This window comes from Pogoniulus pusillus, chromosome 6 (genome assembly GCF_015220805.1).
Source record: "Pogoniulus pusillus isolate bPogPus1 chromosome 6, bPogPus1.pri, whole genome shotgun sequence".
Lineage (NCBI taxonomy): Eukaryota > Metazoa > Chordata > Aves > Piciformes > Lybiidae > Pogoniulus > Pogoniulus pusillus.
Window position 1 is genome coordinate 46,105,749 of NC_087269.1, and position 14,339 is coordinate 46,120,087.

Genomic DNA, 14,339 nt, shown 5'->3' on the forward strand with positions numbered 1-14,339 from the left:
GGCTGGGGTTGCAAGAGACACCTGAGCATGGTCTTGGATTGCTACCCTCTTAGGGCAGGCTCACTAGAGCCAGCCCTCCATCGTTTGTTTTGTCCGCTCCTGGGCTCAACTGCTGCACCCTGCAAAGGGAGGGGGAGCGTAGTAGTCTAGCAGGATCCATGCCCTGCCGGGACAACGGAAAGTCATAGCATCACTGTTGTAATTTTAGCTCATACAGCCCCCAGGGTCCCTACACAGTTTCTTCTTTGGGTTTTACTTATTCTGCATTGATCTCTGTTACCTGAAGCAATTATATAGGCTCTGGGGTCTCTGTAGGGTTTCTTTTCTGGGTTTTACTTATCCTGCATTGCTCTCTCCTATTTGAAGCAATTAAGTGTTTTGAGGATAGTGGGGACATGGAGAGGATGATTGTCTTACCGGACAATTTCTGTGGAGAGCACTGTGTAAGGACATTTTCAGGTGTTAGCATCAATTCTTCTGGATTCATGTCTATGATGAGTGTGCAGTGGCTAAGAGAAGTGGGCTAGAAACCCTCTAAACAGGTAAGGAAGTGAAAGCAGTATATTATTTGTCTTTTAAACACTGCATACTCTTTCCATACCACAGTAAAAGTGTCAGCAGACATCTGAATGCCTAAAATGAATAAATCAAGGAAATGGGACAGATCTGGAAACTGATGACTTCTTTGCTCTTGTGTCTACAGTATCTCCCCTAACCTTGAGCTGGAAGCTCTTTTTAAACGACACTTCACTCAGGTGGAATTTTATCAGGGTTCAGTCCTTAATCCCCATGACCTGGCAAGAGTGAAGGTAATAGCTATGTTGTTCTGTTGTCCTGTTAATTGTTATTTAGTCATGTATGTATTTATTTTTAAGTATGCATTGCATTATTTGGACATAAAGAGTAAAACTCATCATCAAGTAACCCCCAAAGATTGTTTTTCCATCTCTTAGCTTGTCTAATAAATAATATCTTTTCATATAAACCTTTTATTCCTTGCATCTTCATATCTTCTACTTGTAGATCCCAAATGTTACAGTAACAGTGACTTAAGAGACATTGTCTGCCCTGCCATTGAACTCCACAAAATATTCACTGGAGTTTAGTTCAGGAGTCTACTTCACATTAATGTTTGATATAATAGAGCATTGTCTTACAGTAATTGCTTAAATACTTAACCTCATCAGAAAGGTTAGAAAACAATTTTTCACCTGTCAAATCCTTTTTCTATTATCTAGAGTCCTGTAAAAAAAGAAAAGAATCCAATTTAAGATTCTTTGGTAGCTAAAAGGAGATTATTTTCTTGTCTAAAATTCTCCGTGGTAAATTATTTGAAGCAAAGAATGACCCTTAAATTGAAAAAATAAACCCCAAAGATAGCAAGCTGTCCATTACAGCATTAACTCTTTTCTCCTCCTATTTCTACTTCTAGTCACTGGGATATAAAGCAGCTGCTTAATCCAAGAATATTTTAGTGCAACATTATCACTCTCTGGAGCACTAGTCATTTCTTTTGTCCACTTTGGCTACAGAAACCGTTTCAGTTCATCAGAACAAAATGTGTTAATTATGACCATCTCATTGTGTGTTGCTATTTTCTGGTTTGTGTTCTTTCTGTTGTGTTCTGTCTATTGATTGTATACACTAAAAAATACCTTTGACGTCTGTTTGAGTTAAATAGGGCTATAGGTTTTGAAATCATAGAGATCCCATGAGCAGATCAGTTCTCCTCCTAATGCTTTCTGAAACTGGTGCTCAGTCGTCAGTTCAGCACCTCATCCTATCTAATAGGTGGCTGTACACATTCCAAAGCTGCAGGACTTGTGGCAGTGTTATATTGATACTTGGAAACTTCCTATGCATTGAGGGGTATAAATTTCAATATTTTGTTACAGAAAATAAGTCCATTCACACCTTTATGTCTCAGCTGACTTAATAATTTAACTGCTTAACTACTCAGAGCTCCATCTAACCTGAACATGAATGTTTCTAGGATCACAGGATGTTAGGGGTTGGAAGGGACCCAAAGAGATAATCAAGTCCAACCCCTCTGCTGGAGCAGGACAATCCTATCTATCACAGATCACAGAGGAGCACATCCAGACAGGCCTTGAAAGGCTCCAGAGAAGGAGACTCCACAACCTCTCTGGGGATCCTGTTCCAGTGCTCTGGGACCCTCACAGTAAAGTTCCCCCTTGTGCTGAGGCAGAACCTCTTTTGCTGCAACTTACACTTGTTGCTCCTTGTCCTGTCCCAGGGAGCAGTGAGCAGAGCCTGTCCCCCTGCTCCTGGCAGCCTTCAGATACTTACAAACATTGATCAAATCCCCTCTAAGTCTTCTTTTCTCCAGACTGAAAAGCCCCAGGTCCCCCAGCCTCTCCTCAGAAGCCATCAGGGATGATGTATTTGCCACCTCTCTGGGCAACCTGTCCCAGTGGTTCACCACCCTCACTGTGCAAAATGTTCTTGATTACATCTCTTTGAGTTTAAAACTGTTCCCTGCTGTCACAACAGGCCTTTCCTCATCCGTCTGACAGGCCCCATGCAAGTACTGAACAGGTGCTCTAAAGGCTCTCCAGAGCCCTCTCTTGTCCAGGCCTTCCTCTATGTCAGAGGTGCTCCATCTCTGGTCATTTTGTGGCTCTCATCTGGACTTACTTCTGCAGGTCCATTTCCTTCTTGTGCTCCAGAGCTGGACACAGTACTGCAGATGAGGTCTCATTGGAATGGAGTGGCAGAATCACCCACCTCAGCCTGCTGGCCAAGCTTCTTTTGGTGCAGCCCAGGATATGAGTGACTTTCTGGGCTGCGAGTGCACACTGCCAGCTCATGTCCAGCTTCTCACCTGCCAGTACTGTTGGAGTCCTGCCCAGAAGGCCACTCCCAATTCCTTCATACTGATACCAAGAATTGCCTGAACCTGAGTGCGAGACCTTGCACTTGGCCCTGTTGAACCTCATGTGGTTCACTGCTCAAGCTCGTTCAGGTCCCTCTGGGTGGCATCACAAACAGTGTTCAAGAGACTGCAGTTTTTATATGAGAGTGTTGTAATCACTCACATGAACTCAGGTTAGCCCCTGAGCATTTCTTATTAGCAGTACTGAGAACTGGCATCCACACTTGTGACGGCAGTGTTGAATTCTCTAGTACTGCACGGTAAAAGAAGACCTGGAAAGAGATGTTGCTATTCATGTTGGCTTTCTCTTGGGTGTCTCAGATAGAGTCGGCAGATGCGTGCCTAATCCTTGCCAACAAATACTGCGCTGACCCCGATGCTGAAGATGCCTCCAACATTATGAGGTAATTTCATAGGTTTTTTGAGCCTGTGACTCTGAATAGGTGTCTGGAATGGCAGTTGCCACACACAGCTTTAATGCTCATCTGTTGTGCTTGAGGAACATTGCGAGATTACTTTTAGCACACAAATTGTTTCTCCAAAATATCAACGGTAAGGATACCCTAAAGCCTTGCCTGAATTGTTTTAATTAACTGCTTTAGAAAGAGTGTGTTGGAAGGGTGGCTTGGAGCAGAGATTTTGGTTCTTTTCCTCATTTTGTAGGACCTAAGGTTTAAATATTTGTAGTTGGCCACAGTCCCAGGAGAGATCAGAGGACAGGGAACACAGTTGCTTTGTCACAACAGTATGTTACGTGAGTGCACGTACTGCATGGACTTCTGTCAGTGATGGGACAGAAGGACCCTTACTCACTTTATACCTCATTGCCTCTTGATATATCTACTCCTGCAAGTAATTGCACTACAATTACAGGTGGTAGCAAGTTACCTACTTTGTGATAGTAGTGATACAGTGGTCTCCTTGCTCCAGCCCTAATTTTTACACTGAAGATGAAAAGTTGCTCCTTTTGCTTAACAAGGCATTGACCACATTAGGGATCATCAGATCATACTCTGCTTCTTTCCTTATGATTTGTAATAAAAGGAGCTGAAAGATTCACTCAGGAGATGACAGCCTGACTTGCAACAAGCCTAAGCCCTTCCCTTTTTTGTGGTTTGTTAATACAACTCAAATTTTAATGATCTGTCCTTTTTAAAATGTCAGTAATTTGCTGCAAATGATCTAACACAGAATAGGCTAGTGTTAGCAAACACTTTTACCAGCCTGTTAGGTCTTTGCAAGCTGTGAATATAAGGAAGGGCAGAATATTTTTGGTTTTCTTAATTAATAAAATTACTCCTCTGGAAAAAGTTCTCTGTGCAAAATAGATCTGGTTATCTGTGGAAGGTAGGTAACTTAACTATGCCTAATTTAATTTCCCAGGCATGCTTTTGAGCTGCAATGTGAATCACTTCATTTTTGACATTAATTACATAAATACGTTACAATATTTCAGTTGCAGATTAGTGCCTTCTTAACAGATTTAATTCATCCACTGTAATAAAATGCCAAAGTGTAATTTTGAGAGTGGAATTCTCTGGTGTTCTCTCACATGTGTATGAACTTAATTCAACTAAATGGAATGCTTGATTAAATAATTGAGCAAGGAATGGAAAATTAAGAGGAAGACTTATTTTCTCCATCCAAAAGATAACATTAATTAAAATCACATACACAACTTTTTGCAAACCTCTTTCATACTCTGGCTTTGATATGCTTCAAAGCACAACCCAGATTAGCAGTTTGCAAGATACTTACTGCAAAACACTAATGCAAATATGGATTTCAGTCTTCTCAGACTGGTGATTCCATAATAAATCAGGTTTTGGTTGGTTGGTTTGATTCTTGGTTTTCTAGAACAGAGTTTTTTAGCTTGTTCCTTTCTTTTTCTCAGGACATTATTGTTTTTAAATTGTATATTTCTCTCTTTATAACACATCATGAATCCACTCATTCCTCAAACGTTTTTCTTTCCAGCCACTGCTAAATTGTAAACAGTTGAGTATGTATTAAAATCATTAAATAATTAGGAATGCAATCAAGCTGCAGATTATGGAGGTAGCCCCATAATTGACGAGTTCAGTGTTCAAGCATTAGTTTTAATATTGCATTTTACAGTCAGTCATTACAATTAAGATGAGATTACATTTGGATTTTTATAAGATACTTAAACTTGATGAATATCTGGCAACTATAAACTATATAGGGTGGTGCAGAAAGAAAGAGATTCTGTTCTGCTGTTATTTTTCTTTTTTAAACTTGATCAATTATGTTGATTTGAAGAAATGAATATAATTGCAAATGTATTATTTGGTTAACAGAATGAGTATAGTATCTGAACACAGCTGCCCAGACAAGTCTCTTCTATCTGCAAATTCCATTAAAGCAAACTATTCTATTTAATAATTCCTGAAATTTTATATTCTCTACTATTAGTCAATAATTCCTAACTGAATTTGGCTAGGTATAAGTATTATATAGGTCTGACTTCAATCAGTATCATAGAATCATAGAATCAACCAGGTTGGAAGAGACCTCCAACATCATCCAGTCCAACCTAGCACCCAGCCCTAGCCACTCAACCAGACCATGGCACTAAGTGCCTCATCCAGTCTTTTCTTGACCACCTCCAGGGACAGTGACTCCACCACCTCCCTGGGCAGCCCATTCCAATGGGAAATCACTCTCTCTGTGATCCTTTTCAGTCAGGTGGACAAGAGGGTGAAGTTTTAATTATGCCACTTGACAGCACAGTAAAGTAGAGGTACTGAGAAACGTTGTCTAAATATCTACCATCTAGAAGTTGTTGTAATTAATTTTGTATTTTATTTTCAGAGTTATTTCCATAAAGAATTACCACCCGAAGATAAGAATTATCACTCAGATGCTGCAGTATCACAATAAGGTAATGTGAAGACCAAAAGTGTCTCCTCCTGGAGTTTTTGGCTGTGTGACAATCACTTGTGCCACGTTTTAGTAGACCCTCTGGTAGTGTTTTTCTCTCCAGACAAAAACATCCTAATAAGCCAATGTAATCCAGTTACAAAGTGTTTCAGTTTTTATATATTCAAGAGATCTTAACAAAATCCAGGAGATAGATCATCTAGGATCTACCTCTTAAAGCTACAGTGTCCATGATTATTACTGATTCCAGATGACCTTTTAAATAATCCACTTCTGTAAGTTTTGCTTAGCTAATTACACTAAGGCCACTCCAGATAAATTGGTGTCCTCTAGGAAAGTCACCTGAAGTCAGTTCTATGTAGATTCAAGATGCAAGAAAAACTTGCATAGAATTATCATCTTCCTGTAGGCTTACTGTGATCTTTTTGTTTCTTACATGACAATGTAGATTGGAAATTGCTAAGTAGCAGCTACAAAATAAGGATTTTTTTTCATATAAAATAATATTCAGTTGTGGAATTTGTTGCTAAAATTACTGTGGAGATCAAAATTCTAAGTCCACGTTAGAAAGGAATTTAGCAAAGTTTTGATGGTAGATTTGTGGCCTTTAAACAAAAAGAAGAAAAAAAAATACTTTTGGATTTTAGTTTGGATTTTCACTAAGTCAAGTGCTGTGCTTCAGGATGGAAGGAATGAAATTGAGAAGACAGATGTTGTATACCTATAAAGGTTGCAACTTTACATGAGTTGTAGCTTAAGTTTGTGAGGGATTATGCAACGTTAATAATCTGTATTAATTTTGATATCCAGGCAATAATTGTTAATAACTATGAAAACTATATATTAACTTTAAAACTTCCCAGAAAACTTATTCACAGGTTCAGAAGCACATGGGTTGGAAAGCTATACATGCAGGGAACAGGCAAAACTAGATCATTTATTTCTTAAAGTGGCAAATGCAAATATTATACTGGAAGAGGCTTTTAAGTATTTCCTCACAAAGTATAAATCAGGCAGTGCCCAAAGCATGTGGAACTCTGTCTTGTTGGCCCCTGAGGCTTGATTCTTCCCAGACTTCTGGGGAAAGGAGGCAGACAATCTCTGACCTTGTCTCCTGGCTCCTCTGGACGATCTGTGTATCTCCAGCACTTCTGGTCTTAGCAGGAGACTTTCAGGTGCAGCCAGGATGTCTTGCCATGTGCAGTCGCAGCGCAAGGTTTGGCTGGCTATGCAGTCCAATTGCATGCAGGCGTTTAGAGCTTGTTCCTTAGGCAAATTCAGGATGTAAAATGAAGCAGCAGCAGCCCTGTGCTACCTGCTTATCCCTTTTATCCATATGCAGCCCAAGACTTATGGAGCATTGCACATAGATGAGTCAATCAGAATGGTGTTTTGCCAGGCTTCACTTTATTAGGTGAGGTCAGGGCTTTTGCCCTCTTTGCTCAGCACAGAAGGAGGGTGGGGCAGGGGAACGTGTCTGGGCATGGATGAGCCCATGTTTGCTCTATCAAGCCTACCGCCACAGTTACACTGGGTTCCTGTGCATTATGTACATGCCTTATCGGTCAGAGAGTAGCTCAAAGTGCTATATAAGCCAGAGGAAGAAAAACTTTGCAGCAGTCTGTGGCTCATTCCGGTGTGAGGATGAGCTGGGCAGAGAGTCACAGCCAGAAGATGGCTTGAGAAGTGTATGGTTTTGTGTGTAATAATTTCTTATCAGATCATTTAACTCTCGGATATTTGGAGTGCTTCTGCCTCAGGAAAAGTCAAGCCAGTAACAGTTAAAACAATTCACTGCTCTCTCCCTCACTCCTGTCCTGGTTTTCAGGAAGTATTTCTGGTTCTTCACATGTGGGATGTTTTTGTTTGTGTGTTTGTTTTACAGGCCCATCTGCTGAATATCCCAAGCTGGAACTGGAAAGAAGGGGACGATGCAATCTGTCTTGCTGAGCTCAAGCTGGGTTTCATAGCCCAGAGCTGCCTGGCACCAGGCCTTTCAACAATGTTAGCCAACCTCTTCTCTATGAGATCATTCATAAAGGTAATGTCTTGTCTCGTTAGAGCGTATTAGTCTGCAATTCGAGTTGTCAGTGAGTTGAGTAGAGAACATGCCTCAAATACAAAGCAGATAGGAATACATTAGCAGATTTTGTAAGACAGAAAGAAAACCTCGTACATACTTCCAAACAAAAGTTTTCCACTGCAAATTTGGCTATGAGCCAAGTTCTGTCAAGTGATGTTTTCAGTTTTACTTAGCAAGTGTTTGACCTTTAAATGATTTTTCAAAGTATCATCCATTTCTGGGGAGGTATTTTTGATGGTTTGTGTTTTGCTTTGTTTTAAGCAAACCACATGTTTATCTGTGAGAAAAGCCCCTGCTGCTAAAACAGAAATATGATTTATATATGTCTCATATAGCAGCAATGTGCCCAGTAAAAAAGAACTTAGCATTTTTGGTCTTTCATATGAAATAAACAGTGGATTTCTGGCTGTGAGAGTAAATAAGGAACATGTGTTGGAACTGAAGCCTGAACTTCCTACAACATCTTTTGCGTGTTTGTTTCTCCTCACTCAATGTGCTCTTTTGGATTTACATGACAAAATATAAACCAAATTATTCCCAGACTTACATTGCAGCTCTACAAGTTCACTAGACCAAAGCCTTGATTGAAGCACTCAGGGCATCCTTCCTCAACCCCTTCTGGGACACTGATTCCAAACATAAATGACTTTTCCATAAAACACTTTCCAGTCCCATGAGTTTTATTAATGGGATGGGAAACACTGCAGTACAAGACAGGCCATGGTCCACTTTGTGTCATTTCTGCAATGCCTGGGGAAAAAAAACCAGCCATAGTCCTGCCTTTCTCATGTGGGGACAGATTTTCATTCAAGTGCACCTTAGTGCAGGACAGTGAGTGCATTTTCTCATTACAGAGTTCTGAAATCCTAAGGTATCCTCTGGAGACAGCAGTCTCCTGTGTGTCAGAGTTTTCCCAAACTATTGTATACAGTCACCAAAATGTCAGTTTTCGTTATGGAAGCAAGCTTGGGCTCTGTGCTGTGCTGTCTGCAGTTAGGAGTTTTGTGTCTTTATTCATGTTCTGAGAAAAAGAAGAAGTTCCAGTTCAGTAATGACAGACTTCTGAGAACCGGCTGTGACTATGTATTAGAGACATTTATGGCCTCTGTTTGTAGTTAAGGTATTGAAACAAGTCAAACCCAGCAAATCTGCAGCATCTTTCTAGAGAATGTATCTAAAGACTTATGCCTGTGTCTTACTCACCTTCAGTCCTACAGTTTCTTATTTTATAATACACTCTTGTAACGGTTTAAGTGCTGTGACAGACTGGACTGACTGACTGATGAGCAGTTGCAAGCTGAAGGTTCAGCTTTGCAAGGCCTTACAGTGCTTGGATGATATCTTACCATTTCTTTGTACACAGAGTAAGCATAAAACCAGCAATGGGATTGGAAGGAGCTATTAATAGCAGCTTTTCTGTTGTATCTGTGATGATGTACAGTTATAAACAGAATCATGTGCAGACATACCTCAACTTGTGTTACTTCAGATGTCATCCTCAGATGACACTGAGAGAAAAAATGTCATAGACTAATGAGTTGGGAGAATGCAAAACTCTCTTAGTACTAGTCAAAAACTGTCTGCTACTTAGCTGAGAATTAATTTTCCAGGTAAGTAAAATGCATGTCATAATTTCCAAAGATCTCTGAGTCTGTTGACTTCTAAATCAAAATAAACATGCAGGAACTGAGACACATTTCTTCATGAGAATCCTACTTCGTTGGTGACAACAATTTTTTTCTTTACCTGGTTGAAAGGATGTTTTCTTCATGCTGCCTCACTCTAAAGACTATCTGAAAGAGAAGACTCTTAGTGAGTGGTGGCCATGAAATACCAGTGTATTGTAGGAGAGCAGCTACATTGATTGGAATTGTTCTAAAAAGACTCTACTGAAAAGATATTCACTCCCTAAAAGAACTAACACTCCTTTTCATTTAGAGCATTCTCAGACCTTCATAAGGTCAAGGTTAGAAGTGGAGTCTTCCACAATTTAGGAGATGCAAGGAAAATGTACTGAAACTTCTGTATTTTTTTAAAGCTTGAAATGTATGTTTGTTCCTCCTCCTTCACAATGTGATTAGTTGCTAATCTAGCATGCCATAAATACTTGGTCAGTCAAACACAAAGGAACGTGATTGATGGTGACTCTGTACGCATCCAACTCATTGTGTGTTACTTCATAGCAAAATGATTTGTGTAAGCAATCTGCCTGGCAGCAGAGGTGAAACAAATGAAGAAACCTCAAAATACTCTACTTGTTCCTAATAGTTTCCTTTTGGTTTTAGTAATGTGATCCCTCATGGAATCTTTTATGTTCTGTTTGGCACCACATTGAGCAAAAAGGAAATCAGCTCAGAAAGATTCAGGTTCTGTAAAAGCTCAAAGCAAAAAAGATCAGTTGCACAACAAATAATATGTTAAGGAAAAAAAAGCAACATTACACCTGTGACCTGACTTTCTATTGCCCAGACTTTTTATAGCAACAAGTATCATTCTATATACAAAGGAATTGCTGCTCCTGATTCCTTTCAAATGTTAACATAGACTGTTACCAAGGACATTTATTCTCTAAGAGATCTGCTCGAATGTAAATTTAATCATAGAGTCTGGGGATTAAAAACTGCTGTGGTTGAAAACCTGTTTGCCATTTACAAGTAGCCAGGTGGGGGTTGGTCTCTTCTCCCAGGCAACTAGTAATAGAACAAGGGACACAGTCTCAGGTTGTGCTGTGGGAAGTCTAGGCTGGATGTTAGGAGGAAGTTGTTGGCAGAGAGAGAGTGATTGGCATTGGAATGGGCTGCCCAGGGAGGTGGTGGAGTCACCATCCCTGGAGGTGTTGAAGAAAAGGCTGAATGAGGCACTTAGTGCCGTGGTCTAGTTGACTGGCTAGGGCTGGGTGCTAGGTTGGACTGGATGATCCTGGAGGTCTCTTCCAACCTGGTTGATTCTGTGCTTCTATGAAAACAGCTTGTTAAAAAGGCTCAAGAAGATTGCCCTGGTGTAGAGAAAATGTTATGTTTGTTTTGGAAAGGAAATGGGTAGCAACTTTTTGATAGGAACTTTGTAATTTTGGGAAGACCATTGAGAACTCCTGCATTGCCTGTTAACATAGACAAAATACCACATAGTGGCGCACGTATGGTGAAAATTAGACCATAGCAATGAAGAGCACTTTAACAATGTAACTGAAAGACTCAAGTGCTATAGAGGTGGTGAATAGAATTAACTCATTAATTTGCTGCACTTTTTGTGAGTTTTTAATTACGGAGTTAGGTAAGGTTCACTGATGGAATAAAAATACCTCTACAATATCCAATGGATGATCTTCTTCCAAACAGCTGAAATTATTCTCAAGGGATTTGTACTGTCTTGTGCTCTTTCCTTGGTGATGATGAGCTGAGCATGTTCAAGTGCTAGCAACTTTACAGCTGCTTTTATTGTGCTGTAAAGGAATTTTCTTTGTATTACTTCCTTACACCATCCTTTCTCTGGTTTTTCTTGAAAAATTAAAGGTCCTAGGTCACACTTCAACTTTAGCATTAGTTCTCTGTCTTGACAGTGAGACTTAGACCTTGACAGAGAGAGTGATTGCCACTGGAATGGGCTGCCCAGGGAAGTGGTGGAGTCGCCGTCCCTGGAGGTGTGCAAGAAAAGCCTGGATGAGGCACTTAGTGCCATGGTCTAGATGGCTGGCTAGGGCTGGGTGCTAGGTTGGACTGGGTGATCTTGGAGGTCTGTTGCAACCTGGTTGATTCTATGATTATCAGATTCAGATATGCTCAATCTCTCTCATGTAGCTATTGGCATTGTTACATCAGCTGGGGCTACAGACCTGCTGATATTTTCACTGCCAGAGCATAGACCTGAGTCTATTAAGGGTTAGTGTTTGTTCCTGCAGTACTAATGGTCGTTCTTGCAAGATGTACATTGCTTTTTCATGTCTCTGTTGCCATGTCTAGCTAGGAAATAGCTTAGACTCTAACTAGGAGTGACTTGGAAAAAGGATCAGATTAAATTTCTTCTTGTTTCCAGATACACCTCATGGTTTTCCAACTGTTCTTCATACAGGCTACTAAATCAGTGGATAATTGGGTTTTTTTTACTATCCAGGAGACAGAATTATGATGTGACATAGGGAAAGAAACATGTGCTTAGAGTACTAGAGAGGAACTCGAAAGATACAGATTCAAGTCACTGTGGCGGTATGGCTCATTCTGTGTGAGGTCCAAGTTACTCTTTACCTTTCTTCCTAGGAATAACTTATTTTTTTGTTCCTATGTGTTAAAACTTCCTCTTGGCTTTATAAGGTTTCTGAAAAAAAAAAACTGTTTCTTACTGTTCATTCCAACCAACAGAGCATCCTGAGGTAACATTTTGCTATGATTTCATGTCCAAGTAAATAGAAAATACTGTGTACTTAATAATGTATAATGTGGTCACCACTAAAAGTTAGTGAATGATTCCTTGTTACTACATCAAACACCAGTTGCACTGTCTTTTTGTCCTTCTGGAATGTTGCACTTACTCATCCTGCCACAGTATAAGCTGGAAGCATGTTGGTTATTTAATTTAAGTGATAAAAACAACAGAATAATATGCAAAATTTTCTCCTTTGAACCATGCAGTCTTTCATAAATACAGATGCTCATTTCATGTAAGAAAAGGCATGTGGAAGTGCCTTTTCTTACTGCCTGGTGGTGTGCTTGAGGTGTGCAATATTTAAGGAGTAAAGGAGGTCCAAATCAAAAAAAGGAATAGACCTGTCCTCAATTGATTAGCATGTTCTTAATTGGATTAGAGTTGTCCTTGTTTAATTGTTGTGTTCTTATTCAACATTTATATCTTTGTGAGTGTTGATCTCCTTGAATGTAGGAGTGCTCTGCAGAGTGATCTCAAGAGGCTGAATTCATGGGCTGAGGTCAGTTGCATGAATTTTAGCAAGGCCAAGTGTTGGCTCTAAATTTGGGTCTGGGGAAAAGTGGCCGGAAAACTGTCCAGCAGAAAAGGACCAGGGGATGCTGGCTGACAACTGGCTAAACATGAGCCAGCAGTGTGCTCAGGTGGCCAAGACCAACAGCATCCTGGCCTCTATGAGGAATAGTGTGGCTAGCAGGAGAAGGGAAGTGTTCATGCCCCTGTATTCAGCTCTGGTGAGACCATACTTTGAATACTGTGTTCAGTTTTGGGCCTCACTACAAGAAAGACATTGAGCCATAAGATCTCACAGAGCATTCTAGTGATTACATGAATTTAGCACTAGCCAGTATCTATGAAACTTGGTCCTTACTTTGTGGATGAGTTAGTTTTTTTCCAGTCCTTTGTTGGTCCTTGACTAAGAATGAGACCTTAACTGAAGTCTAATCTGCAATTTCTTACTCCAAAACCGTCTGCCTGAAGACAAGAAGGCAAGGGAAGAAAGTAGAAAGGAAAAACACATAATCTATTTGTATTTTTTTTTGTTCCAATTCCATGTGGCATTAATCCAAGAAGCCACAAAGTAGATGAGAGGTTACAAACATGGCCCTGCCCTTATTTCTTACCAAGCCTGCACTTTATTTTCTGTGTATAAAGTGTTGCTGATCAGCAACATTTGCAAGGCTCACATAAATAAAAAGGTTATAAAAAAAATGTGTTCTAACTTCTCTCTGATGGAGAGTAACACAATAAAAATCCCTTTTAGCATCCTACATGCTCTCTGAGTGGTGAAGCAATTTCTGTGCAAGAAGTTTCTCTTGATCATTTGCAGCCCACTCATCAGGGAATGTCTGATTTGAAACATCTCCATACTGTAATTTATTTTTGCAGTTGTTTACTTGTCCAGAACTAAAGTATCTGATTACTTGGGTGCCAGGTTGGACTGGATGATCTTGGAGGTCTCTTCCAACCTGGTTGATTCTATGATTCTGTATCAACAGGAGAAGAAAATATTTTTTAAATTAATTAATTAATTTATATTTCACTGTTTTCCTAAAAAAAAATCCAGTTCTTCTCTTTTTGAGAACATTCACAGTGTCACAGAATCACAGAATGTTAGGGGTTGGAAGGAGTTCAAAATCATAGAATCAAGCAGGTTGGAAGAGACCCCCCAAGATCATCCAGTCTAACCTATCCCCCAGGCCTATCCACTTAACTAGACCATGGCACTAAGTGCCTCATCCAGTCTTCTCTTGAACACTTCCAGGGATGGTGCCTCCACCACCTCCCTGGGCAGCCCATTCCAATGCCAATCACTCTCTCTGGGAAGAACTTCCTCCTAAAATCCAGCCTGTACTTCCCCCGGCGCAACTTGAGACTGTGTCCCACCCCCCCTGCTAGAGCTAGAGTAGGCCACACAGGAACATATGCAAGTGGGTTCTTGTTCCAGTGGGTTCTTTAGGGTCCAGGAAGTGCACACACACAGGTGACCCCCTCTGGGTACAGTTCCAACTGGGTATGGTTTATTATAGCTCAAATACT

The 14,339-nt window shown here is 40.3% G+C and overlaps 1 protein-coding gene across 30 annotated transcripts in view; it reads left to right on the forward strand.

Annotated features, from left to right (window-relative positions):
* Positions 1-14,339, forward strand: part of KCNMA1 (potassium calcium-activated channel subfamily M alpha 1) — a 416,512-nt gene that overhangs the window by 267,465 nt on the left and 134,708 nt on the right. For all 30 annotated transcript variants that reach the window (XM_064145471.1, XM_064145472.1, XM_064145474.1 and 27 more), the window contains exons 11-14: positions 704-809; positions 3,218-3,300; positions 5,732-5,801; positions 7,686-7,841. In XM_064145471.1, the coding sequence (XP_064001541.1) occupies positions 704-809; positions 3,218-3,300; positions 5,732-5,801; positions 7,686-7,841 (415 nt within the window). The remainder of the gene's footprint in view (positions 1-703; positions 810-3,217; positions 3,301-5,731; positions 5,802-7,685; positions 7,842-14,339) is intronic.